The sequence below is a fragment of the Chenopodium album genome, chromosome 7, assembly GCF_948465745.1.
Source record: "Chenopodium album chromosome 7, dcCheAlbu1.1, whole genome shotgun sequence".
In the NCBI taxonomy this organism is placed as follows: Eukaryota; Viridiplantae; Streptophyta; class Magnoliopsida; order Caryophyllales; family Amaranthaceae; genus Chenopodium; species Chenopodium album.
In genome coordinates, this window is record NC_137840.1 from 69,492,032 (window position 1) to 69,519,197 (window position 27,166).

The following is a 27,166-nucleotide window of genomic DNA, read 5'->3' on the forward strand; positions in this document are numbered from 1 at the left end:
GAAGAATAATAATACATACAGTACTTGTAATTTTAATAAAAGGATTTAATTCGAGCTATTAGGATCTGTTCACTTCAGCTTAATTTCAGTTCAGTTCAATTCCGTTTCAATTAGTTCAGCTCAGTTTAGTAAATATGAACCAACCCTTAGTTTGCTGTTTTGTTATTGTTGTTTACTACTAATCGTAGCAATTTGATATCAATCGATCCCGAGCTTCAGCCATTAGCTTAAACATTACCGCTCTATTTGAAAGAATTAAAAGGAAATTTTCAAATTTTTTATATCATTCTAAACTTGATTTAGGATATGCACTCATACTTGTATTTGTATGGAATTAAGGGAGTATTTAGTATTTTCTCGTGTTGATAAGATGATGACAACTTCAGCATTTTCAATAATGAAGCATATTAGTTGTACTTTGAAAGATTGCAATTGAAGAATAATGTTTGTCCTCAAAATTTCTTCACAAAAGATACATTAGAAAGAAGACAGGCTTTTAATGTACAATCATCTATTCTATAATGGTGAAAATTTACAATCACTCAACTTATAATCGGGTTTCGTATTAGATGCCCTAATGAGGAGTAAAATAGGGGAGGAAAAAAAAAAAAGAAAAAAAAAAAGAGGGAGGATTATTGAATTTAGCATTGAAACTGTACACCTGACAAAAAAAATTAAGCAAAATCATACAGACTAATGGCATGCTATAGACTTTCCCTCACATCATTGACAACTTCTGGTTCCCGCGATTTGACGAGCTCAATTGATGCCCCAAAACAAACCTTACCATTGCTGAGAAGTGCAGAAATTTATTCGTATGAAGCCTTACGATAATCAATCATATCTCCGATTGCAATTTGCCAAAGGAAGAGTGAAGTCAAGCCGTTAGTATGTTACATTGGGAGTGTTCTCATATGTATTTCATTCGGTAAAGGGTAGACGTTTCTCTCCTCTTTCGACTGCATCTCTCCATTGCCTATATCTGACACCGAGTTTGTCATAGGGTACAGGCCAGTTCCAGATGTTTGCTCCATTTAGCATACGTTCTTGTTGTCCAAGCACGAGTCTCAGATCTTCGTTCAAGACCTGCATTAGTCACAGTTTCATAAGAACCAATGTTTTGGTTGATTTATCACCTCTTACAGAAACAAATACAATAAGATTTAAAGATTCCTGAATCTGAATTATGCATTTCAGCAAGAGTTTGGTTTCGAATTCTCAACATAAACCTCTTAAATTAGAAAACGAGCTACCAAAAGATGATTAGAGAAAAAAAGCTAACCTTCTCCGCAAAGTGCCTCCACAAATGTTGCATGAAGGGAACATGCTTTAGAATTGGAGCGAAATCTAGAGACATTCTATAAAGCAATCTTGTTTTCTGTTTCGATGATGGTAAACAAACGTGAAGCTGGTGAAGATGTGTTGCACATTGCTTAGCACTCTGTCCTTCTAGTTTTCCTGGCTTAGAGATCCCAATTGTAGATAGTACCATACAAGGCGGTCTAAACTCCATATCTATGGGATAAGGGTCCCAGTATCCTTGAAGCCCTGATGCAGGTGTTAAAAATTTTACCAAGCTGCAACAAAAGGTAAGACCATAAGTTAACATGCATTGGCCTGGGGTACGATATGTAAACTAACTACTACGTATTTTAATTATAGACATGATCAACGACTTATTTCACAAAGATTTTTTTGCATAATGAGATAACAAGTGAAGCATTTGTTGCCACAACTACCATAGTTTGAGCATACCAAGTTATGATTGGTTAAGGATCTAAGATGCTAAGAGACTGACTAATAAATTTCTGAACTTAAAGATATGGGGTAGAAAGACAAAACCATGAGTATTCAGCTCTGCTATTCAGATTCTAACTTCACTTCTTTTTCCAGATTCTTGACACTTACATATAAACACTTACATTTCATTATGGACCAAAAAACATTTTAATAAAACAGAAGAGTCTGACAGTTGGAAATATACTGAATTCTCATGAATAAGATGATTATCTTCATTTACTTCTTTCCCTACAGGTTTACAAGAATGACGATATCTTGAGAGCATGTTTTTCGGAAAAACAAACCTTGGAACACTCCATCCTTTGGCAAATGTGGAAGTATGAGTGAAAGGAGCATGTGCAAGGTCGAGAAGATTATCCAAAAGTAGCCCATGTTCAACTGGAAGTTCCATTACTATCTGCATACTTCAACATGAACATATTAAAAAATGCCCCAGATATAATTTTTTCAATTTTTCATACTAATATAGGAATATTATACCTCTGCATGAATTACAAATCCTTCAGGAGGTAAAAGTGAAGGAAGGTTGGCAGCAGGAGGGTCACTGCCTGGCCAAATCCAAATCATCCCCTCCTGCTCAAAGCAAGGCAACGACTTTATCCTAACATCCAATAACTTCGTAGATGGCATTTTCTGGCATTTTCCATCTGTTGAGTATTCCCATCCTGGAATAGATCCACCATTGCGCCAATTAGCATAAAACAATTTTTTCTTTACCAATTCATTAGTATTTTAAAAGGTTCTTTCACCTTTACTTGGTAATCTTACCGTGATAAGGACATTGAATGCGACCCTCATTCACAGAGCCAAGATCAAGAGGGCAAGATCTATGTGCACAAGTGTTCTTAACACACCCAGGTTTTCCATCTTTCCCACGGAAAATGACCCAAGGTTCTTCAAAGCATTCCATTGGGATCTGAAACGAAGGAAATCCAAGTCACTTTGTATACCTTTCCCAAGCATAATTAAGAGAAGACATAACACAGTGACTATAAGCTCTCAATAGCTTACCATAGTGTCTTCCTTCAAGTCTGCAGAAAAGGCAACAGGATACCAGAAATTCTTCAAGCTAGGATGATAAGATTTGACAGGACCTGATACATCTATATTCTTACGAGGCAGCTTCCTCTTAGTGGTTTCCATGGGTAGTGTGGAGGTACTTGATGAAGCATCTGTCTGATTGGTTTCAGTTGTTGTTCTGTCTTGTAACAACCTATCATTAACTAGTTCCTCCATGTAAGCTAGTTTATCTAAAGCTGCTGAAACCCGTGCTTCAGAAATATGAACCTGTCATTATCAACATATGGAAAACAAATAGGCAAGTATTAGGGACTCGGAAATTGGTTGAGGCTGTTAAGTCCAGAAGTTTTGAAAATGAAACTCAAGTACCTAGTGTCATACAAAGTATGTAACAAACTCTTTACCTGTTTATGAGCCTGAGCAAGCTCTTCTTGTAAACCATCTAGCTCCTTTCTCAATGTGCCAACTGACTTGTATTCACGAGCAAGAGGGTTCAATACCTCCACGACCTAAATTCAAAAGTATCTGGAAGTCAGAAATTCAGACTCAAAATTAACACAGATGAACACAGATTTTAACTCATACATCATTAAAGTGAGTTCATTTGTCAATAATTTTAGGGAAGCAAAGAAAATCTCAAATAAACAAGCAACTACAGTCTACAGAATTTGAAATGCTAAAAGTGGAATTTTCCTGCAACTGATCGTAATTAGCTATATCTAAAGGCACACGATACTTTCCCAAATTCTTATCTGTCTTATAGTAATAAGTAGCCATTAGTTGCTACCTTCATAATCAAGGGTACGATGAGGTACGCAAGCATATTTATGATCCTTTTGATAGACACATGATCTACAAGTATGAAGTATGAAATGTTATGGTGTGGAATTAGGGTGCATGATATAAAGGAGAAAAAAACTGTCAGGTTGTTTTTGCTTATAATACGGATTAATCTTTCATCTAAGTATTGCATGGGTAAAAAGTTACAATGGTCATGGTAAATTTACACATTATTAGTTCACAATGACAGCCATCTTTTTATCAATTAGTTCTTTTCTTTCACCCTTCTATTGATGATGAAGATGAAAAACATTCTCTTACAAGCTAAATCGTATATATAACTACAGAGCATCATTGCAGGGAAACACGGACCTTTTCGTGTAGGAGCATTATTGTAAGAACGTCCTGTCTAGCTCTCCAATCCAAGTATTGGATATCAAATCTTGCCACTTCCAAGGCTTGATTTACATCCAATATTTTTCCTTTATACAATGGGGCTTTTGATCTTGGATCCTCCACATTAAAGAGCGTCCCCCATGTGCTCTTCTTGTCCATGGACCCTCCATCTTCTCCAAAAACAGCAAACACTCCAATACTGCCTTTTACCTGGATTATTTTCCAAGCTATTAGCAAATAAAAAAAATCAAGTATAACAATTCTAATTCTTTTCCCACATTCTTTTACACTTTACAGTGACTAGAAGTTATCTGTTAATCTACGCTACAAAATAATAGTACTATAACATTTACAAAGCAAAGGCCAATATTATTTTCTTTAAATTTTGATAGTACATCACATAGGACCAACAGGGATCCTCTATCCTGTTTAGTGTCTCATTCTATGTCTCACCTCTTCTTGCTTTGTCAAATCACTATAGCTATGACTGAACAATCATCACAAACAAAATTTGTGACGCACCATCTCAATCCTATAGGAAGTAAAACCTTACCTTTACGGAAGCTTAACCTAATATAGCTTGAATAAGATACTAAGGGTCTGTTCTAATAGACTCAAATCAGCTGAACTGAACTGAGTTGAACTGAAATGAATATTTTATAAGAGAAGGAAATTAGGAGTTGAGCTGAACTGAAAATAAACGTATGAGAACAGGCCCTAAGTCACTCTAACCCTAGGTCAATCACTTACAAAATGGCTCTTCCATAGTCTCACACTTTTCAAATACCCTAGTTGTAACCTTATATACTTCCATCCAATGTCCCAATCTTCATCCCCAAATTCGAGCAACATCGATTATCTTCATAATTGGTAAATTAGTCTAGATTAACCAAGATAGAAACATCCTTAATCATAAATATAACAATAGTATTATCAATCTTGCCCTCTCTCAAAATGGAGCACCCATTCAAGTGATTCAACAACATTAATATTACATTATAAGCTTCTTGAAAACTTGGGTGAGTCTCCTACAAGCAACCATTAAACTATTGCATAGAACAGCTAATTAATTAGCAAATGATCTTCCCAACATTCAAAAAAACTTGGGTAAGTCCACATCACACAAATTTCTAGGCCAAAAAACTACAAATGTAATCCAAAATTTCACAACTCCATTTAACTAAATACACTTCTCCATATACATTCAGCACATCTAAATGCTAAAGATCACATTTTTAATACATTTAAACCATCAAAGAAAACAACCCAACAAGTTGACAATTCAACATGATCAAATTCCACTATAAAAAAATTAAAAAATTAATCAACTAAATACTCTTGTCAAAATAAAAACTGACACGTAATTTTGTCATGAATTCTTGAACACTAGTACTAAACATAAATAACACCAATCGACACGTTATTTTGTAACTTAAAGTAATACTTAGCCCTTAGAGCTACATATAGCAAACCCGATACCAAAAAAAATTAATAAAACATACCTTTCTAGGATAAAATTTAGAAGGTCGACTAAGAGAAATAGGAAGAGAAAGAGCAGAAGCAGTAGCAACAGCATTCATGGCGTTTTTTTAATTAAAAAAAATTAATTTTTTGTAAAACAAGCCCCCAAAAAAACAAGGGGGAATGAAAGAAAATTTTTGGTAAGAAGTTTGTGTGGGATAAGAGAAGTTGGAATAGAGCGCGCGATCTCAGTTGGCCTACCAATGAATGACACGTGGAATTGTGTGTTTCACACGTGGCATTTGTTACATCCACAAGACTTGAGTTTGAAAGAGAGTGTGAGTTTCCATCAAATGTAGTTTGGGTTTTGTGGGGCTTTAATATCTAACTTATCTTGGCCACCTTGGATTAATGGATTCTCTAGATATCTCCCTAATCTCTTTCTTTATTTTTATTTTTCTTGTTTACATGAGAAAATAATTAAGAGTTGGAGTATGACATTTGTGTTTTGACGGTCCAATTTGTGTTACTGTTAGAAAAAATATCATCCTATGTTTTTAGGGATGTCATTAATTATGCCGTCATTGCTACTCGAGTTTTTGCTGTTTATGAGTTGTGTTTAGACTTTTTTGAACGGATCTTAGTTTAGTTCATGTTATTTTTACTTATTTCAGATAAAAAATATTACGTAACTAATTAGAACTTTAAGCACCAATTTGACATTCAATTCAATTCTTATACGGAAGATCGTTTAAGTGAAATCATCAAATGCGGTGCAGTCCCTCTATCTGTATGCCCTCCCAACCTCTCAAAAAAAGGGAAATCATCGAATCCCAATGCAAGCCACTAAATTGAAATATGTTAATTTAGTTTTAAAGTAATCCGTTAAATTGTTGGGAATAAAGTCAATCGAACTCCTAAAATAACTTGATTGATTTATTGTTATTGCAAGATTGAAGTCAAGGGTTGACATTAAAGATTGAAGTCAAGTGGAATTTCATTTTGAGCATTATGAGCTTTTGTTGTGTTGATGCAAATCATGAATAAATTGAGAAACTTTGTGTAAACATTATAAAAAGGGGAATCCAAAGACCAATTTTTAGTGTTGTACTGTTGATGCAAATTGCAAAACATGAAAAAATTGAGAAACTTTGTGTAAATATTTTTAAAAAGGTCCTACCGGGAGTCGAACCCAGGTCGCTGGATTCAAAGTCCAGAGTGCTAACCACTACACCATAGAACCTTGCTATATCTTAAAAAGCTGATGTAAATAGTATATTAAATCTTTGTTAGGGAGCTTATTCCAACATTCCACTTCCCACTATAGCTTATATGGGACAGAATAACACTAATTTGGTTTTAAGGGTCAGCACATAAAAAACTGAAATTTTCTCTATGCAGGCGGATGCACGATGCTCCGTGCATCCGTTTTCTCTTAAAAAAAAGGCGGAATGAACATTTCGTTGTTCAGTAAAGAACATATATTTGTTTTGTAAAGAACATATAGCTATTTCATAAAGAATATCACATATAGATGTATTGTAATGAACATATAGTTGTTTTATAAAGAACATATGACTATTTTGTAAAAAAAAACATCCAACTTCATGTTCTTCATATACATCTAAAGAACATCCGTAATATTAATTAAAAACATGATAATTAGAGGTGATCAACTTCGGTCCGATAAAAACCCGAAAAGCCCACTACATTTTCCGGGTTTTTTGGACACGAGATATTATGTTAAGGCCCAGTCTGACCCGAATTTTTTATCACCTCTAATGATAATATAATGTAATGAACATTATTTTTATTCAATCACCATAATCTAAAGACAAAATTCAAAGAACATTCAAAATAAACAATTAACATATGTCACAAATAAAAGTACATTATTCTGACAATCAAAGAACATGAAGATAAAGAACATTATTTAACTAGACGTTATGTTCTTTACAATGTTATAACATGTTCTTTGCACTTTAACTGAATTTTTTTTACATTTCTATACGATGTTCTTTACAATTCTATAATATGTTCTTTTCACTTAAACTAAATGTTCTTTATATTTCTATGCAATGTTCTTTCCGCTTTTTTTTTTTGAAGAGATGCACCATGTGGATCGTGCATCCGCCTGCACGAACCATGCATTATAGAAAACATTCAAGCATTTTTTTTATTTTTTTTTTTATTATTTTTTTTTTTTTAAATGAAGTAAATAAAATAAAGGCATGTTCACTTTAACTTAATTTCAGTTTAGTTCAGCTCCAATCAGTTCAGTTCAATCCAGTCAATGTAAACAGACCCTAATTTGAAATTTACAATTTACAATAAAAAAACTATGTTCCTTATTCTTCCATGTCTCTCTTATTTTTAATTTTATTAGACAATGATGTTGTATCAATAACACTTGTTCATTAATAGATGGTTAAGAGTCAACAAAATAAAATCTACAAAATTATGAAAAATTGAAAACTATAGCTTTAGCAAGAGCCAATCAATATATGACTAATTAGTCTCTTAAATACCCATCAGCTTCAATTTATATCCCTTACACAATCACATAAGACATAACATAGGAAAACTAACAAACTCTACAATTGTCAAAATTTTTTTATAGGCTAGAATTATTAATTATAAAGTATATTTATCTTAATTGGTACTTCGTAATATTTTAAAATATAGATAAAATCACATGAACACAGGAATGAGTAAAAAATCTATAGAGACATTCAAAATAACTTTAATCGATCGATTAAAAATTAAGTAAGGAAAACATGCCCTCAAAAAAAAAAAAAAAAGGGTAAGGAAAACATAATAGAGTAGGAGAAGCCTACTCTATCTATCAAATTGACTTAAAAAAACATTTATCTAGTGGCAGTTTAAATTTATTTATTCACAAAATTGCCAATTAATAACATTTTTGTTTGCTTACTTGGTAGATAAACTTGACTTCCCTAATCTTTGTATACACCCTATTACAATAATATTAGTGGATAACTCTTTGCCAATTTGAGGTAAATTCTAATCTTATTTATAGTAACTTTAAACCTGACGTGATTTAAAGTACTTAGACAATAAAATAGGTTTCATAAGGGGGATTATCTTACTTTAAATTTGAATTTTACTCATTTAAAAAGATAACTCTATCGATAAAGAATAAATTACTCTATTTTAATTAGTATTTTAATCGGGATAACTTTCATTCATACTTGATTACAACGGATGTAATATATAGTATAGCCGATTTTTAAATAGTTTGTGTTTTCTAATAGAGTATTGAGTATAAATAAATCTGGAAAAAGAAGTCTTTATCAAGAATAGTGATGATTCTACAAACATTCACCTCTCAAAAACTTCCAAATGGATTCTAAAATTGCCATTTAAGCATCATACTTAAAACTCCCTCACGCAAAGAAGAAGAAACTAACCCCCAACCTCCCCTTTTAATTAATTCCCTGTTCCCTTTTTCTCTCTCCTTAAAAAATCCTGCTTTTTTCAGACTCAAAACAAACCATTCCAGTACAACAAAAACTACTAATACCAGCAAAAACAGAGATATTAACAACAATATTAATTAATACATTAAAAATGGTGAGAGAAAATGGAAGTAATAATAACAATAATCACAAAAAGAAGCAGCAGCAAAAGAGGAATAAAGCAGGGGATTTTTTCATGGCAACTTTGGTGATGTGGGGTTTGTCAGTTGGCTTTGAAATTGTGTCCAATCATAAGAAAGAGCTTCTTCCTGTATTATATGGTTGTTTGTTCTTCCAATTTGCTAATTGGGTTCTTCGATTTTGGGTTTCTCGAGAACCCCTTTTTGTTAATACCTCTGTTTCTCTTCTTCACTCTTCTTTTGCTTCTGCTTCTGGTAATTTATACTCTACTCTTTTTATTCTGTCTTTCTGAATTTTGATTGATTTTTTATTTGGGTGTTTTTTTATTTTGTTTTAATTTCGTGATAGTGTCTATTATACACACGGGTGTGCTCGGGGTTTTGATTGTACACGGGTGTATAATTGATTTTGTAATGGTGGAGTGTTGCTGTGTACTTTTATTTAGTTTAATTGGTGATTTCAAGTAGGAACTATGTGGAATGGTATGAGATGCACATCTTAGTTGGAATTTTTTTTATTTATGTTACTATTGACAATTGTGACTCGGCTTGAAGTGTTAGACATGGTCAATTTTGTAAAATTTCTGCCTAAAAGGGTTTGTTTAAGTGTCACACCAAAGTTCGAGTGTTGAGTATACAACAAAAATTCCCGAGGTTAAATGAAGAGTACGAGTAACATAGGTCTTGGTTTTGTGTAGGCAAATTTGACATTAGGTGCAATTGAGTTCAATTGAGCTTTGCATTTTCATGGTGAATTATTGATGTAATTAAGGTACTGAAACTTTGTGTTGGGTGTTTTTGGTTTTCTATTGAACTCTTGCTGCATATCAGTTGTTGCTTGAGACTGTAACTGCAAATTTTCAGTTTTACATACTTAATTAACCTTTCTAAAGTAAATTGGTTTACAATGAATCAAAGAGATTATTATGCTGTGAATTTGATGATATAAGAGAATAATTTTACTTCCAATTGTTGTCTGACAGTCGATCTCCAATCGATGAAATCTCTGCATCATATTCTATTGGTACTGCTCAACACTTTGGCATTTTCAGTTAAGCAAGAAAATGATTGTTTCATGCCTGTACTGTTTGATTTCAAGATTTGATCCTTTAGCTTATGCATTAAATTTTACTTACGAAACGTGTTGTTTAGGTTTAGTTTATCGGGTTTGTCGATCTCAGGATCTATGCAAGCCTGTCATCTTCTTTATAATTCTGTTAAAATTCAAGATTGGCCCCTCAAAGTAGATTGATAGGGTATTGAAGGGAGACGGTTCTAGCTAGAAGTGAGTTGTTGTATGTGGTGGACCATGGATGGAACATTAATACATTGACATTAGGTGTCTTAATAGCTTCAGAAGACTGTGAATTACTTACCTACTATTGTGCCAAAATTTGCATTTTGATTCGAATTATGAATTATTATATGCTTCAATTTCTGGGATCTCCGGCTGCTGAGCTTCACTCAAAAGATGTATTCTTCTCCTTGCTTCTTGTCTGATGAACTTGTTGGCTTCTGTTGTCTGACGAATTTGTTTGCTTCTGTTGTCTGATGAACTTGCCTGCTTCTGTTGCAGTTGTATTTATATTGTTCAACCAATGGAGTGAAAAGCGTTCCATTCAAATATTTGACCATGAAGAACTGGTTCGAAATACATGGCCATGGGCATACACAGCACTATGCATTTCTTGTGGTTATTTTGCATATGATCAGTGGGATATGTTGAAGTATGAACTGTACAGCGGATGGTTCCCATCTATCCTGGCACATCACCTGATCCTTCTTCTTTGCTTCACGCTTGCTCTGTATCGTAATGTCACCATCAACTACCTCATCCTTACCCTAATCTGTGAGGTACTTTTCTATTATCGCTTTGAAGCTTTATTTCTGTTGTATGCTTGTTAATGGTTCTTTGCCTTTTCTGAAGTGCACGTGTCCTGTTATTTATCCGATTTGAGGAATTTTCTCCCTAGCTTTTTTGTAGCTACTTGAGTGATCAGCAAGTGTAACCTGATTTTCATATTGTTAGCTGTCATCATTTCTATTGATGTTGTTTGCCTCTTGCTGTTTTTGCTGCCTTTGAAGTTGGTTCTTCGAGTAGACCAGCACTAGCTGTTGTACTTGTTATGTACTCTTATGCCTGAATTCCTCACAACCTAATAAGATCATCTCCCTTATGCCTGTAGCTAATATGTTTGTCGTTCTTTAATTTTGTTTGTTTTTCATTTTCTATAACAATTGTATAGAAGTTGAGGCTATCCTCTTAAGCAACATTATTTTCGATCTGTTACCCTTCTCTTCACAATAACTGATCTTCATTATCATGACCCAAATCAAGATATTATGAATCCTTCACATGAAAAAACCTAAGCCTTAATATGGTCATGTTTTCCGCTATCAATATAACATATGATTTTCCACTCTCGAGCTGAACCATCTGTTTTCATTTTTATCATGATAACAGTTGCACTCAGTCTTCCTTCATGTGAGGAAAGTAAGACGGATGGCAGGGATTAGGAGTGCAGAGAGTACAATCGTGAAGGCAGAATGGTTTCTTAACTGGATCACCTTCTTCTTTGCTCGGTTACTACCCCACGCACTGATTTTGATCAAACTAGTTATAGATGCCCCAAAGTTTGACAAGGGTGTAGAGCTACCACTTGCTTTATTTGGGATGATTGGTATGAATTTGCTCAATATCGGTCTAGGCATCGACATCCTTGGTGCTTATAAGAGAGAAAAGAATCCTCCACAGAATCATCATAGTGATTAAAGTGAGCACAAGATTGAAGTTTTTAACTTGCTGAGCTTCTATTGTTTGTTTTATAAGCTCTTAAAAGGATTATATAGGTTATTGAACTTGTTTGTAGAAGCAATGAAAAAAGAAAATCTTGATTATGTATTTTCCAACATGAACTATTCTTGTGAAAGGAAAAAAAAAATGTAAATTATGTTGATTATAAGAGTATTTGTTTGTATAAAAATGTTGTTTTTTTGGTCGTACAAATAAAAATATGTTTTGGAAGTTACTATTTAAAAAGCAAAAAAGGTCCTACCGGGAGTCGAACCCAGGTCGCTGGATTCAAAGTCCAGAGTGCTAACCACTACACCATAGAACCATGTTATGTTTATTTTTCTTTGCAGTTTATCATTCTCATTTTCAAGATGTTATTTATTTATTTATTTATTTTTTTTTTTTTTTTTCTTTTTTCTTTTATAATGTGTATCTTTCAAACCATTAACTTTCATAATATTTAGTGGTACAAAATTTAAAATTTTAGCAATATGAAATCACAAATGAAATTTTTTTAAGTATAGTCTGGTTTATTATGAAACTTGTTGGTATGATTTTGTGTGGTCTGATTTTGTAAGACTTCCTACTCTAGACTTTTGTGAGCAGAGGATTTCCTCAATTTAATATCATAAAATTAGTAGAATTTAAGTTGATATGATCATAATTTTCAAAGCATCTGTACAACTTTACACACCTAATTATTAATTAATGGAGCCCAGTTGACTTCAAAGTCATTAAAACTCTGTAACAACAGTTCATCTCTCCCTTTCTCTCTTAATCATTCATCCATGGCAGACTTCATAGCAAGTAGTATAGCATCAGGATTAATCGAAGAGGCAGCAAAGGCGGTTACCAAGTTAGTGGCAGCTCGCGCTTTTGAGGAGATCAGATCACTTTCATGGGGTTTCAACGATCAACTCGAACTGCTAAAGAACAAGTTATTGTATGTTCAAGCATTTTTGGATGATCTAGGAACCAAAAGTCATGAAGAAAAAAGCCAAGTTGTTAAACTTTGGCTAATGAAACTCAAAGATGTTGCATATTCTGCTGATAATATATTGGATGATCATGCTTATGAATTACTTTGTAGGAGATTTGAGCCTAAGAAAAAACTCTACAAGTTTTTCAATATCTCTAGCAGTGATAATTATCCTATCTTGTTTCGTTTCGAGTTGAGTTATCGAGTCAAGAAGATTGTTTCAGAGTTGGAAAAGCTTGAGAAGGAGGCACAGAAGATGGGTCTTAAGCAGGTGAAGTTGGCAAGAGAAGCAGTTGCTTCATCTATTTTTATGGATGGAGGTGATCAGTATATTGTTAATTTGAATCAAGTTAGAAAACATGCTGCTGCTAGTGATTACGAGTTCGTAGGGAGGGAGATTGATCAGGAGAAGCTTCTAGAAGTGCTTTGCAATCCAATCAACAATGGTGATTTGTCCACCATTGCCATTTTTGGAATTGGAGGTAAATTTATTTGTCTTTTTTCTTTAAAAATTGCATGAAAATAGTGTTTTGTTAGTTTTAAAATTTGGGTTATTTTTGCTTATTTGAGCTAATAGCCCTTATTGGCAAATTTACTCAACATATTTGAACTTATTGACGAAATTATCAGTATATTGTATTCTATGAAGTGAGGGGAACAAAACTTTAGCTAAGTGTATTTATTAGATTCAAAATTACATTGTCCCTTGCAAATCTTAAGCATTAGTTGATTGTGATTATTTATGTCATACAGGCCTTGGTAAGACAACTTTAGCAAGACGCCTATATGAACATGAGAAAGTTGATGCACACTTTAACAAGAAAAAAGTCTGGATATGTGTTTCTGAGAATTTCAATATTGAAAGACTTCTGAAGGAGATGGTTGAATCGCTTACATCAGGCAATTGTGATGTAACCAATACAGGTGCAGTTATTAATAAACTTCAGGGAGAGTTGAAGGAGAAAAAGTTCTTGCTTGTACTTGATGATGTATGGAACAACAACCTTGAGCTTTGGGATTCCTTTAAGAATGAATTGCAGAGAATTGGGGATATAGCAGGAAGTGTGGTTTTAATTACTACTCGTAGCATTGGAGTTGCAGAGAAAGCGCAAACAGTCTACACACATAAGCTGGAAGGATTGTCAGAAAATGATGGATGGGCCTTATTGAAACATAATGTTTTTGTTAGTAGGATGCTGCCAAGTATGTCTTCTTCTTTTGAGGATGTTGGGAGAAGGATTGTTGAGAAGTGTAAGGGCGTTCCTTTGGCAATAAAAGCAATCAGAGGCTTATTGCAGTTGAAGAAACATCCTTCTGAATGGGAGTCAATAGAAAGAAGTGAACTCTGGGATTTGCCACAAGATGATGAAAATTACATCTTGCCATCATTGTTTTTAAGCTTTAAGAATTTACCTTGTCTGTCTTTGAAGCAATGTTTCGCCTGTTGTGCAATCTTTCGTAAAGACAGCTTAATAGATAAGCGCCAATTAATAGCTCTTTGGTTGGCTCAGGGCTTTCTGCATGAATCTGGAACAAGCATGGAGGAAACTGGGGAGAAATATTTTCAAATTTTAATGAATAATTCGTTCTTACAGGAGGATATAGATGATGATGAAACTGGTGAAATTATGTTTTACAAAATGCATGATTTAGTGCATGATCTTGCGGTGTATATTTGGCAAAAGGATCTGTTGGTCTGGAATGCAGAAGCCACACTGAATAATTCCTTTGATTTTCGACATCTTGTTATCAATTTTGGAGAGATTGAAATTGCAGCCAAAACACCTGTAGGGGTGAACATACAGAAGCTAAGAACTGTAAGTTTTTGGGGTGGTGTGCCGAGGTGGGATATGTTGATTTGCGCTATGTACTTGCGCACACTGATAATGGCCAACATTGGGCTAACAGAGGTTTCCCCTGCCATCGGGCAGTTGAAACATCTAAGATATCTTGACTTATCTCATAATCCGATCAAAACATTGCCAGATATAATCTGTAAACTCTACCAACTACAGACTTTGAGTTTGCAAGGTTGTAAAGAGCTAAAACAGCTACCCCAGAAATTGCACAAGCTGGTCAGCTTAAGACACATCTTGACATCAGATTATGTGTTTGCTTCTAGAGGATTACAACAATTGACTTGCCTGCAGACCTTACCTCATCTTGAGTTACGTGATAGGGAAGGGTGGACTATTGATGAACTGGAACCTCTGCATCAGGTTATGGGTCTGATATGCATCAAGGGTCTTGAGCATGTAAAGGGAAAGGAGGAAGCGAGGAAAATTGGCCTTGGTAGAAAGTGCAAGGTCTTGAAATTAAGCCTAAGCTGGGCTTATGTCAGAGCAGCAAGTAGCGAAAATACTGATGAGGATGTTTTGGGTGGTTTGGAACCTCACCCATATATAACATCACTGGAATTAGCAAGCTTCAAGGGTATGAGATTTCCTTCATGGATTATGAAAATGACTGTGAAGCAGAGAGGTAGTCTTGCACTGCTTAGCTATCTCACAGTGGTGAAAATAGATTATTGCAGCAGCTGCGAACAACTTCCCACTCTCGGGCTGCTTCCCTGTCTGAATATTCTGAAGCTGACATTTTTCCATGGAATGGAATCTGTAGGAAATGAATTTTATGTTGGTGACCATGATGCACCTGTGTACCAAAGCAGGAGTGGTACTAGCGGGCAACAATGTTGGCCTTATGCTACTAATCTGAAGGCAGTAGAATTATTTCCAGCTCTGAGACATCTTCTTATCTGGGAGTTTCCTAGGCTAGCCACTTGGAAGCCACCACCCCTAGCTCTAGCGTCAACTGCATTTCCTTGCCTTGAAACTCTAAAAGTCGGAGGTTGCCCTCAGCTGGATTCAATACCCTCAGAAATCATCAAATATAACAATGGTAGTCTCACTTCGCTCAAAGTGTATAGATTATCAGAAATAAAGAGTTTACCTCATGGGCTGCCAAATTGTACGAACCTACAGAGATTGGAGATCTGGAGCTGTAACAAGCTTGAGTCTTTGCCCACAGGCCTAAAATCCCTTGTATGTCTTCAGATATTGGACATAAGAGATTGCATATCCTTGGACTCTCTTCCTCCGTATCTTTTCCAAGGCCTCTCTTCTCTGCGCGAACTGATCATAGATGGATGTACACTTTTAACAAGGATCCCAACTAGTATACAGGAATGTACGTCTTTGGAGTATCTGAGGATAAAGAACTGCCCATTGATAGAGGATCCTGTCCCAGATTTAAGTAGATTGGAGGGTCTTGTTACATTAACTGCTGTTAATTCAGGAAAGCTAATGACTTCTGTGTTACGGTCAATTTCACATCTTCATTGCCTTAAGGATCTAGATATTGGTGGGTTTGAAGACGAGGAGGAATTCAGAAGGTGCTTTTCTTACATTACACCCTCCCAAAGTAATCAATCCCTTGTAAGACTTACATTGAGGGATTGTGCAAATGTCAAGTTTCTGCCACAAAATCTTCAACTCCTGCTTACTAGCATTAAATATCTGATTATTCAGAGATTTCCTGCCTTGGATCAACTTCCAGAGTGGATAGGGGACCTGTCATCTCTTGAGATATTGGAGATATGGAATTGCAAAGTGTTGAAATTTCTACCTTCAACAGAGGCCATGCGACGTCTCACCCAATTAAAGAGCCTGCAGGTTGGAGGATGCCCACTTTTGAAAAAGAGATGTGCCAAACACAATGGTCCTGAATGGGACAAGCTCTCACATGTTCCCAATATTTGGATCTGATTGAGCAGATGTTCAAGATCACTGAAGACAATGAAGCATGCGGCGTGCCCATCATTTTTGTACAAGGTTAACACTTCTGCTAGCACTTTCCTTGTCAAAATACTCATTTCCTTGTTACTTACGAAGTATTATAATAATTCCTCCCTGTTTGGAGCTGCTCCGCTTAGTTCACCATTACCCTAGGTTCTGCTGTTTCAACTTGCTCAACTGTTTTTCCCTTGTTTCATTTTGGTGCTTCAATAGCTGTAGTAATTGGTGTGCTTCCTTCTTTGTTCTTAGTTTTATTAGGATGATAAAGAGGACCGAGGTTGAATATAATCTAATCTCCTTATTTCTCTTAATTAGATGAAGAAACCCCTTGTATCTGGCTATTGCTTCCTTGAGAAATATGTTATTGCTCATATGAGGCCTAGATACCTGTGACAATAACATGAACATGTATGTAAGACACTTCTCAACTTAAAAATCTAAAATCTAAGGCATTTTTATGTCAAGATAGTAATGAAACTTCAGGAAGATACAATCATACAATATGACTTATCTTACCTGGTAAAAGAAGGTGGTCTGCCTTTTTACGGCAGATACAAGATCATAATCTGTGCTCTCTTGGGAGTCGAGTTTGCTAACAGCATCGCTTTCTGTCATGGGATTGCTTAACTCAACCTCAAATGGTTCATCAGGGAACATCCTTGTCCAAACTTCATTCATTTGGTTAAGGCTAGTCCTTTGGGTGGTTGACTCAACATTTGAGCGATCAAGTATCCTTCCATAAAGTTCCTCACAATCTGTCTTGTAACGTTTCTGGAACCATACATACAGGTTTAGTCCTCCATTTTAGGTGTAGAAAATAGAACGGAGTAAAAGATAAACGTGATTATTTCACCTAAGGGCTACTAACCGGATTAAGCCGGTGAACGTGCCAGATCCATTCACAGTCAAGTGGTACAACTAAAGGGCATCCTAAGCCTGCAGGCTCAGAATGTTTCGCTAGCAGAGGTAGCCAATAGTTTTTGTACCTTTTCAAAAAATATTAAGGCATCATTCTTCATAAACAAATCATCTCTTATGCTAATGGAGGAGATTATAATAAGTGCATACGATCCAAAATACCTGTAAATGGCACGATCCAAGACAGGCCCTTGATAGAGAGCGCGATTTCTGTCAATTACTGCTAGAAATTTTAGCAGCTGCCTTGCAGAAGTTTCGAGGTCTGCACTCAGTGTGATCTTTTGTGCTTCAGACCACTCAATCCCAGGGCTAGTCCTGACATTTTTTGAGCCCGGGACAACAGTTAAAGACCCTCTATTCACAAGTATACTAAAATGTAAAGTTTATATAATATTTGTTTCCAATAAGCAAATACTACCTCCGTTACAGGTTATATGCAACGATTAGACATTTTCCCTCTCTACTTTATGTCAAATCGTTGCACATAACCTGTAACGGAGGTAGTATGTAAAAACTGGAAGAATTCAGATATGTAATGTCATCTACATATTCTGTCAACTGCATATTCCATTACATACACACAAATTGTATAATTAATACTCTAAATAAAATTCCTAGACAATGATCCATTATAGTTGAGTAAATTTACCTTACAGACAAAAGGCGGCGAAAGTGGAGGGTATATGGGAGACAGCACAACCGCCTATGGCTATGGTGGTGTACCAGGTACAAAGAGCGGACATGAGCTCTTCCCATTGCCATGAGTCTCTTGGTTGGACCTGAATAAACCGTTGCGAAGGGGCTCTTCAAATTCATTCAAATGGGCTGAAGAGGAGAAGCAGTTAGGATGGATGCAATCTTTGACAACAGAGAAGTGCAAGGAATCAATATTTAGGGGAATGGCATGTTAGTCATAGCCTATTAGTAGTAGCTTGGGGAATAAGTTAGAGTTTGTTATCAGAGTTTTTATGTAAATAGGCCTCACTAGGAGGAATAATCATCATGTTGAATATTGTCGAGGTTATGTTAGGAGATCGAAAGTGGAATTATCATCCAATTTAGTGTAATTCTCATCTTAATGATATAATCATCTTCTTCATCGTAATTTCTGCCATTAATAGTGCTGTAACCATGCTAGTTCCTAGCAAGGAGCCGCACTTTAGACTATAAGGATCCAATTGGGTCCTCCGAGTGCGGCCCGCAAGTTGTTGTTTTCTTTCCCTTCTAGGGATGGGCAAGCTGGGGAGGTAGAGGAGAAGTCCTCAATGATGTTACATACTAAGGCAGTCATACCTGGTAGTGGTCTATAGTTACTCGTGAGTGACGTACAATAATATTGAGGGTATTGGGGGTGAAATAATATTAGGTGAGGGAAATGGTGGGGATATTGTGACTCACAAGGAGAATGTACAATGTAAGGGGTTGGTTGTTTCGGAAACTTTTGGGGTTTGTTTTATTTCTCTAACTCTTATGGGAAATTCCCTATTTCTCATGGTGAGAAACGAAATTTGGGGGCATTTTCGTGAATAAATCAACAACTTTTTCATTATTATGGGCTCCACTGGTTTATTTACGAAAATGCCATGTGACTATGAGAAACTGGAGCATCCTCAGCTTTTATGATCAAATAAATATAATATAAGCCAGTATAATTTATGTTTGTTGAACAGTGATGGTTATCTAAACCCCATATACAGAACAAATAGTTGTAACTTGTAAACTACCAAATAGATAAAGCTACAGGCCAAATACATGCCAAGAAACTTAGAAACATGAATTAAAAACACATTTGTTAAAACACTAACAATTTGATTGCCCTGTACCAGAGTTGGTTATTCCTTGAGGCGAAATTTGAGTGACTATTTGAGCATAAACTCCCAAGACACTCCTGCATCTTTTCTGCATTGATACAACAGATGGGGCATAAGCATCACATTCACATGATAGAAATGAAGGTAGCACCAATCTTCAGGTCTGCATTACAAAATTAATTGTAACATATCTATGTTCGTGTTCAAGCTCAATTATACCCTTCTGCTGTGACTTGTAAATGGACTTGAATCCCCCTGGGATTTAACACAGTGGCTCGTAACACTTCTCGGATAAATAAGTATCATTTGAATGAAGCTTTCATGGCTCAGCGTACCACTACCATGTTTTGCCATCATTGAAGCAGGCAGCGAAAACCTGGTATTCTTGCAGTGTTGATAATAAAAACTTCCAATGTTGCTAAGACTATCACACATCATATCCTAACAAGGTTTACAAGGTGATTACTATATTACATTCCTTGAGACTTATTAGCATATTGTAGTGTTACAAAAATGATGATCAGACGAGTCAAGCCTGTACAAAAATATTACGAATAATCTCTAGCTTTTATGATCAAATAAATATAAGCCAGTATAATTGATGTTTGGTTGAACAGTGATAGTTATCTAAACCAATATTAGATAGTATGAGAAGACGGTACAAGCAAGTGATTATATTGCCTGAAGAGGCTCATGGCACCAATGACCAGAACAAAGGGTCATAATAATATCGGAAAATCAATTGAATCATATAAAAGCCTACCTTGATTCTAAAAACATACAGCACCCTCATTCAGCTCTTCCTATCTGATAATATTTGCATACACTAGCACTACCTAATCTATCCGAGTATCATTCTAGATTTGTGCTATCAAAATTTGACTGACTAACTTCTGCTAAGAGAATAAAAATTAGCAAATCCGTTATCATTTTTCTCAGAACCAGGGTAGTTTAAGAAGAAAGCTGATGAAGTAGATGATGATGAAGATGCTGGTGACCCTCTTGCGTCTCTTCTGTTATGAGTTGCAAAAGGACTCAAATCCTCCTGGGTATTACGCAATGGCTCATATTCCTTCTCGTTCAAATATGTATCATTTGAATGAAGTTTCCATGGCTCACCAGTACTACGTCGAGCCATCAGTGAAGCAGGAGCTGAAAATCCTGGTATACTTGCAGGGTCAATAAGAAAATCTTCCAATGTTGCTAGAGATTTCAGCTGGCTTCCGAGAGATGCAATTGTCTGCTGGCAGTCAGCAAGCTTTCCAGCTGCTACAGCAAGATCTTCCTGCATTTGACATTTATATTAAGACCAACCCTTTTGACACTTTAAAAAAAAAATGCTATACAGAATCATATTATGGAAATAATTGTTAGATGTAATATACCTGCTTTATCTTCAACTCGTTATTAGAGTGCGCCCTTTGCTGAACATTAATCTCCTGTGTTTTTTTCTGCAGCTCGTATTCCATTTCCTCATATTTGGTGGAAAGTTCTGCTACCAAAGCCTTTTCCTTCTGCACCTGCTCATTTAATAATTCAATCTGAGCGGACATTGTTTGGAGCTGTTCTCTCATGCCATCAAGTTCAGAATTCAGGGCTTTCTTTTCTTCATTTACTTGTTGCAGCTCTTTCTCGAGCTCGTTCTGCACCTGCTCATTTGATAATTCAATCTGAGAGGACATTGTCTGGAGCTCTTCTCTCATACCATCAAGTACAGAATTCAGGGATTTTTTCTCTTCATTTGCCTGTTGTAGCTCCTTCTCAAGCTCTTTCTTCTCCTGCTCATTCAATAATCCCTTCTGCACCTGCTCGTTCAATGACTCAATCTGGGAGGACATTGTTTGGAGCTCTGCTCTCATACAATCAAGTTCAGAATTCAAGGATTTCTTCTCTTCATTTGCCTCTTGTAGCTCCTTCTCAAGCTGCACGTTCTCAGTCATTAAACCCGACTGTGCCTGCTCATTCAATAATTCAATCTGAGAGGACATTGTTTGGAGCTCTGCTCTCATACAGTCAAGTTCAGTATGTAGGGATTTCTTCTCTTCATTTGCCTCTTGTAGCCCCTTCTCAAGCTCCATCTGCACATTCTCAGTCATTAATCCCTTCTGCGCCTGCTGATTCAATAATTCAATCTGGGAGGACATTGTTTGGAGCTCTGCTCTTATAAAATCAAGTTCTATATTCAGGGATATCTTCTCTTCATTTGCCTCTAGCAGCTCCTTCTCAAGCTCCATCTGCACATTCTCAGTCATTAATCCCTTCCGCGCCTGCTCATTCAATGATTCAATTTGAATAGACATTCTTTGGAGCTCCTGTCTCACACTGTCAAGTTCAGAATTTAACGATTTCTTCTCTTCATATGCCACTTGCAGTTTCTTCTCAAGTTCTTTCAGCTTCTTTTCTGCCTGCTTCAGCTGAGCCTCTGACTTCTCCAAACTGTCTTGAGTTTGAGCTAAATCCGTTTCCTTCAGTTTGAGCTCATCACTAAACATTTCTTCTTGCTGAAATTCTAGTTCCTCTTCCTTCTTTCTCAGCTCATTCTCCAAATCCTTGCACCTCACAGAAATTTGCTTCGATAATGCTTGTTCTTTTTCTATCTCAGCACGCAATGACTTTATCTGAGAGGACATCAAGTTAGCTTCTCGCTCAAATTGAATAAACAGTGCTTTATAAAACCGTTCCCCTTCATTTGCATCATGTAGCTGTCTATCCAGCTGTTCTAACTTCATCTGGGTTTCAATCAACTGTACTTGTGATTCTTCAAAACAACTTTGAGCTTGGGCCAAAGTTATAGCCAATTCAGCCTTTTCCGCTTCCACTTTACATATATTTTCTTCAAGTTCAGCTGTTCGACGAGCCATAGACTCAAGCTCAATCCGTAAACTACTATCTTCCTTATGAGCTGACTTTTCAAGGGTCTCATCACAACCAACAGACTGAACCTGAGGCCCATTACTAGGCAAGGAAGCAAGCCGCTCCATTTCAAGGAAATCATCCATCAGATTGATGTCTGTAGAAGGTGGATTCATGTTTCTGTCCGCTTTCTCACTTGTGAATTGATCAAGTTCGACAATTAAGGCTGAAGCCCAAGAGCCATTCATCTTACGCCCATCACACTCTGAGGCACTTAGTTGCTCAGCTCCATCTGACTGGCTGTCGGTCAGTGATTCAGCACAGGAAGCGACAGCAGTGCTTGACTTGCGCTCATTGCTTATTGACGTTACTCTAGAAAGTGATTTTAGCTTTCGACACTCAGCCTCTAGCCTGGCTAACTTTTTTATGCTCTCTAAATGCTGCTTGCTAGCTGTTTCTGCAGCTTTTGTGCTCAAATCCCTTTCAATGGTCCTCACCTCCAGTTCCTCTGATAGCGATTGAAGCTCCTGTCTAAGTACGACATTTTCTTCCTCTAAAAAGTCAGTTCTATGTTGTAACTCAAGATCATTCATTCTGGAAGTTTCTAGCAGGGCCTGAAGCTCAACAAGCTGGTCTTCCAGCCTGGTCTTTGCAAGTTCCAATTCACTTGTTCTCTCAGTTACAGCTTGATTTATTTTCTTTTCTTGCTCATCCCTTGCAAGTCTAAGCTGCCTAACACATTCTTTCAGAGCTTCATCGAGTTGGCTTACGCGGTCTTCCAGGGATGACTTTTTCTGCGCTACAGCTTCAAGTTGTTGTTTCAAGCTATCGGCTTCTTTTTCAGCCTTTTCCCACCCTAAGATTCAGAAGTCAGTACACTAGTGAAGTAATAACAGTATGCAGTAAGCCAGTAATATTAACGGTGGGAAATGGTTTTATCCCCTCTTAATAAAGGATGAATGATTCATTTATAAGAAAAAGAAATGCTTGCATAAAGATATATGTGTCATAGAAAGTTAAGGATTCAGTCTTGTAGCAGCTAAAAAGGCTGCAGGAAGCTCGCCGGAGTTGATGCATCCAATTACCACAACATGCATTGAGAAAACCAACTTAAGGAAGAATTTCAAGGGCAAGCTATCAAATCTCAAGGAAAAATGATCTGAGATAGAGCTTTTAAGGGTGGTCTAAAAGTGTGTTATATTCCAAGTATAGAAGGTTCAAGAAAATATCATCAGATAACAAATGGTAACTGTATAAAAGAAGAACTTATAAGCTTCTTAAACAAGTTCCGCAATTACCTGCAACAGCTTCCTCAGCAACTTTTGAATGTTGTTTAACTAATTCATCTTTGTGACTGACATTCACAAGAGCAGCAGAGAGTTTTTCTGTCAGAAGCTTGAAACTATCTTTATCTTCTAAACAACCATTGCTCGATAGCTTCCCAAATTTCACTCCTTGGGAGTCCTCAACGGAAACAGAAGGCACATTTTCATTTGAAACACTACCTTTTGATATGTCCTCCACACAACAATCTGGTGCTAGTGGTCGAGTATCTCCATTCATAGATATTACATAAGCATCTTCCTCTGATAACCTATCATTTGGCCTATCTTCTTCTGTGTCATCTGATAGTTTTCGAGTCAAGCTTTTCTCCCCCTTGTCGGTTTCTTCTCTGTTGATTATACTTTCTGTAGCTTTAGAGTTAACTTCTGGTGAGTGGGAGTTATTTGGAGATCCTTTTATAGGCTCCTGCTTCAGTCACACAAAGCATGGATGTATTAGCTGCTAAAGCACCAGGAACAAGAGCAGGCAGAGTTACCGATGCATTAGGGTGAAATCCTCATAGACTCATAGTGGACAAATGATCAGACATTGACAAGTACATGATTAGGGAAAGAATAAGAATGGAGATGATGTTAAAGTGTCTATATCCTTTTCGATATGAGCTATAGTCTTCGAAAACATCAAATAAATGGGTTTATCACCCAAATGTCAGTAACTTAATGCTAGTTCCTCATCTACTAACAACAGCCTACATGTATTGATAAATGATTCTGCAAGTTTTCCTCAACCAGAGAAATAAAATGGCCTTTTAATAGGTTGATATTGCAATGATCAGTCAAATAAGAAATTTAATGGTAAGGTCCAACATATGAGAGTAAATAAATTACTAGAGTAACTACATTAAATTTGCAATATGAAGTTCAAATTGAAGTCCTGAGCAATGTTACTCAGACTCGGATAGAAGTGACGAACATAACCATCTTATTAAAAGTTTCCATGATTTTGCTCCAAAACAAAGTGTCTATAGTGTCATAACCATGTCTGAATATCCGGTATCAAAAAGATTAGTTCGAGTAACACAAGCCCTTATGTTTCACTAAACTACATAACATAGATCCGAATATTGATCCATTAGAGTTAAATCACCTCAAGATGATGCAATTACAAGATAGCCTAACATAACACCGCCTTCATCGAAAAAATGCAGAAACAACTTGATTGCAGTCACTCAACAGAAAGATGAAATTCATATTAACACATATCAATCTGTAATGTACTAAATATACATAAAAATGTAAGATTAAGCAATTCCAAATTACATTAAATTGATTTTTAAAAATCAAAATTCACAAACCTGATCCTCTGAAATTTTGTCAGAATGAGAAGACATTGAACCTGAACTTTCAGTCTCACAAGCAATCTTCTCACAGGACTTTTTCCCCCACAACCATTTTCTCTTTACCATTTCAATTTCTCTGAAATTTAATCTCAGGGTAACTCACCATGAACTTCATTTGCACTTAATTTCAGTTCATTCACCTGCAAAAATTTGTAAAAAAAAACAAGTCAAATTTTCCACTAATTGACATGTTTTTTACATTAAAATGTAATGAAATTTTCAAATTAAGCTCATATTCATCCCAAGATTGGATTTTTTTTTCAAAAATAAAAAAATACACATTAAATTACAGATACAAGAAGGGATTAAAAAAAATCAATTTTAAAGTGAAAGAAAATAAATTACCTACTAATTTAGGATATCATGTAACACCCATAACTTAAATCATAAAATTAGCAATACCCATCAACTTAAACACAGAAAAAACTTGCGAAATCCCTAAAAAATTAAATTTTTATGCTAATAACAGCAATGAAACAGTGTTTTAAATTTATGAAACTGGGATATATAGTGACAAAAAATTATCAAGAACCCTTTTGTAGTTGTTAATGTGAATAAAAACCTTTTATTTGGATAAAGAATCAAACCCAGAAAACTTTTGTAAAGAATGAATTAAAAACTGAGCTTAATCTTATTTTAAGAACAGCTTTATTTCAGATTAACAAACTAAAAAAACAGTTAGAAAGAAACAAGAAGAGCAAGACCCAAATGAATACCTTTGACCAGGAGACCAAATATTGGACCAACCTCAGAGCTGAAGCACTTATTGAAACCAAGATTTTTTCTTTAATAAATGTCTTTAATCTTCTTTGTAGAATGTCAGCTACTTAGAATAAATTGCTTAATAAACCGGTAAAAGTTCAAGTAATACTCGTCTCATGTTTTTTTAGTTGTTACACTTAAAACAATCCGTTTTAATTTCTTTTATTACTTTGAGTACAAGCGTACAAGTAAAGAGTTTAAATTTTGAAAATACTACGAGTAGAAAAAAACAAGACAAATTTAATGTCACATTTACAAAATTTGATCTTGCAAAATAAAAATGGGACAATGTTTTTATATTTGGAGTAATTGAACAAGTAGTGATGCTATTTATGTAGGGAATTTGAAAATAAGGTAAAGAAAAGAAAAGTGGGGAAATCAGCGGAAGCAGAGCATGTGAAGGAAAGGTGATGTTGAAGTAAGTGGAATGAGGAGAGAGAAAGAGAGTGAGAGAGGGGCAGAAAACGAGGGCAATAATAATTTCTTTTGCAGCTTTTTCTAATTTCAATTTTTTTTTGTTTTTATTTTCTGTATATATAAATGAGAATTGATTTAAACGAAGCTTCTATTTATTCCCGCCTATGCGTAATGTTTATGGGACTTGCAAACTGTAATTTTTAACCTATGTATGTAAATCGTAAACGTTATGGTATTGACCTTATTTTTACTTACTACGGGTCTGTTCTCATTGACTGAACTCAGCTGAACTGAATTGAGCTAAACTGAATTGAGCTGAACTGAATATTTTATAAGAGAAGGAAATTAGGAGCTGAGCTGAACTGAACTGAACTGAACTGAATTTCAACGTAAGAGAACAGACTCTACCTCTGTTTTATATTATTTACAACAATGTGATATGAAGTAAAGAGGAAAAATATTTAATCGTTATAAATAATATGAAACGGAGGTAGTATTTTAGAAAAAATAAGTTCAGAACAGAAAAAATAAGTTCAAATCACATCATTGTTTTATGTACACTTTTTTATCACTAAATATCTTTAATTTCGCAATGAAAAAAAAATGAAAACCCCATATCAATAAAATACACATTATTACAAATCTAACAAGACCTATTTTTTATATAGATTATTGTATATTTAAAGTCAAAGTTTGGTCAAGTCTGACATTCGGATTAGATTAGATCAGATCAGATAAGCAAAAAATTAGATGAACCAAACAAACCCTAACTTTGTAAGTTAGTAACTTCGGTAACGCCGTCGTCACCATGTTTAGTTCACCTAATCTAATCGAACAAATTTGACCTTATTTATGCATTGTTCATTTATTCACAATATATATCAAATGAGATTTTATAAAATTTGTATTTATATGAACTTATTATATGAGTACATGAAATTTTCATACTCTTTACTATTTAAATTGGAATATAAAGATTTTTTATGAGGAGTAAATGAAAATTAAGGGCCTGTTCTCATTAGCTGAACTGAACTGAACTGAACGGAACTGAACTGAGCTGAGTTGAACTGAGCTGAACT

General features: G+C 35.5%; 4 protein-coding genes and 2 non-coding genes across 7 annotated transcripts; 2 read left to right on the forward strand and 4 right to left on the reverse strand.

Moving 5' to 3' along the window:
• Window positions 1-432: 432 nt before the first annotated feature.
• Window positions 433-5,654, reverse strand: LOC145639323 (chlorophyllide a oxygenase, chloroplastic-like). Its single transcript, XM_081690540.1, has 9 exons — window positions 5,499-5,654; window positions 3,973-4,206; window positions 3,225-3,329; window positions 2,812-3,087; window positions 2,569-2,716; window positions 2,281-2,465; window positions 2,085-2,197; window positions 1,283-1,577; window positions 433-1,086 (listed from the first exon to the last, which is right to left on the reverse strand). Exons 1-9 carry the CDS (start codon window positions 5,574-5,576, stop codon window positions 922-924), a joined length of 1,599 nt encoding a protein of 532 aa, XP_081546666.1. The 5' UTR covers window positions 5,577-5,654; the 3' UTR covers window positions 433-921.
• A 974-nt stretch (window positions 5,655-6,628) lies between these two features.
• TRNAQ-UUG (transfer RNA glutamine (anticodon UUG)) lies at window positions 6,629-6,700 on the reverse strand. Its single transcript has one exon. It is a non-coding gene; the product is annotated as a tRNA-Gln (tRNA).
• A 2,082-nt stretch (window positions 6,701-8,782) lies between these two features.
• On the forward strand, window positions 8,783-12,101 carry LOC145638249 (uncharacterized). The gene is made up of 3 exons (XM_081689214.1): window positions 8,783-9,331; window positions 10,653-10,930; window positions 11,541-12,101. Exons 1-3 carry the CDS (start codon window positions 9,049-9,051, stop codon window positions 11,847-11,849), a joined length of 870 nt encoding a protein of 289 aa, XP_081545340.1. The 5' UTR covers window positions 8,783-9,048; the 3' UTR covers window positions 11,850-12,101.
• A 22-nt stretch (window positions 12,102-12,123) lies between these two features.
• On the reverse strand, window positions 12,124-12,195 carry TRNAQ-UUG (transfer RNA glutamine (anticodon UUG)). Its single transcript has one exon. It is a non-coding gene; the product is annotated as a tRNA-Gln (tRNA).
• Window positions 12,196-12,658: 463 nt separating this feature from the next.
• LOC145640593 (putative disease resistance protein RGA3) lies at window positions 12,659-16,853 on the forward strand. Its single transcript, XM_081691846.1, has 2 exons — window positions 12,659-13,331; window positions 13,603-16,853. The coding sequence occupies exons 1-2, from the start codon at window positions 12,659-12,661 to the stop codon at window positions 16,611-16,613; spliced, it is 3,684 nt and encodes a 1,227-aa protein (XP_081547972.1). The 3' UTR covers window positions 16,614-16,853.
• Window positions 16,854-20,033: 3,180 nt separating this feature from the next.
• Window positions 20,034-26,083, reverse strand: LOC145638251 (uncharacterized). Of its 2 annotated transcripts, none has more exons than XM_081689215.1 (5): window positions 25,625-26,083; window positions 24,864-25,048; window positions 23,524-23,974; window positions 20,758-23,081; window positions 20,034-20,657 (listed from the first exon to the last, which is right to left on the reverse strand). In XM_081689215.1, the coding sequence occupies exons 2-5, from the start codon at window positions 24,972-24,974 to the stop codon at window positions 20,259-20,261; spliced, it is 3,285 nt and encodes a 1,094-aa protein (XP_081545341.1). In that variant the 5' UTR covers window positions 24,975-25,048; window positions 25,625-26,083; the 3' UTR covers window positions 20,034-20,258. The 2 variants fall into 2 exon arrangements, with proteins under 2 accessions (XP_081545341.1, XP_081545342.1); XM_081689216.1 differs by lacking the exon at window positions 25,625-26,083 and adding an exon at window positions 25,254-25,395.
• Window positions 26,084-27,166: the final 1,083 nt, after the last annotated feature.

Bases quoted from the DNA above. Each gene is read 5' to 3' on its own strand.
- LOC145640593 (XM_081691846.1), top strand. From the start codon at position 12,659: ATGGCAGACTTCATAGCAAGTAGTATAGCATCAGGATTAATCGAAGAG. The intron at 13,332-13,602 runs GTAAATTTATTT...TATGTCATACAG, and splicing joins TGCCATTTTTGGAATTGGAG to GCCTTGGTAAGACAACTTTA.
- LOC145639323 (XM_081690540.1), bottom strand. From the start codon at position 5,576: ATGAATGCTGTTGCTACTGCTTCTGCTCTTTCTCTTCCTATTTCTCTT. The intron at 3,330-3,972 runs GTCCGTGTTTCC...TTTTGAATTTAG, and splicing joins TAATGCTCCTACACGAAAAG to GTCGTGGAGGTATTGAACCC. The intron at 2,466-2,568 runs GTAAGATTACCA...GATCTATTCCAG, and splicing joins CATTCAATGTCCTTATCACG to GATGGGAATACTCAACAGAT.
- LOC145638249 (XM_081689214.1), top strand. From the start codon at position 9,049: ATGGTGAGAGAAAATGGAAGTAATAATAACAATAATCACAAAAAGAAG. The intron at 9,332-10,652 runs GTAATTTATACT...CTTCTGTTGCAG, and splicing joins TTCTTTTGCTTCTGCTTCTG to TTGTATTTATATTGTTCAAC. The intron at 10,931-11,540 runs GTACTTTTCTAT...TCATGATAACAG, and splicing joins TCCTTACCCTAATCTGTGAG to TTGCACTCAGTCTTCCTTCA.
- LOC145638251 (XM_081689215.1), bottom strand. From the start codon at position 24,974: ATGGTAAAGAGAAAATGGTTGTGGGGGAAAAAGTCCTGTGAGAAGATT. The intron at 23,975-24,863 runs GTTTGTGAATTT...TGACTGAAGCAG, and splicing joins ACAAAATTTCAGAGGATCAG to GAGCCTATAAAAGGATCTCC. The intron at 20,658-20,757 runs GTATATTACATC...TGTCAAATGCAG, and splicing joins ACGAGTTGAAGATAAAGCAG to GAAGATCTTGCTGTAGCAGC.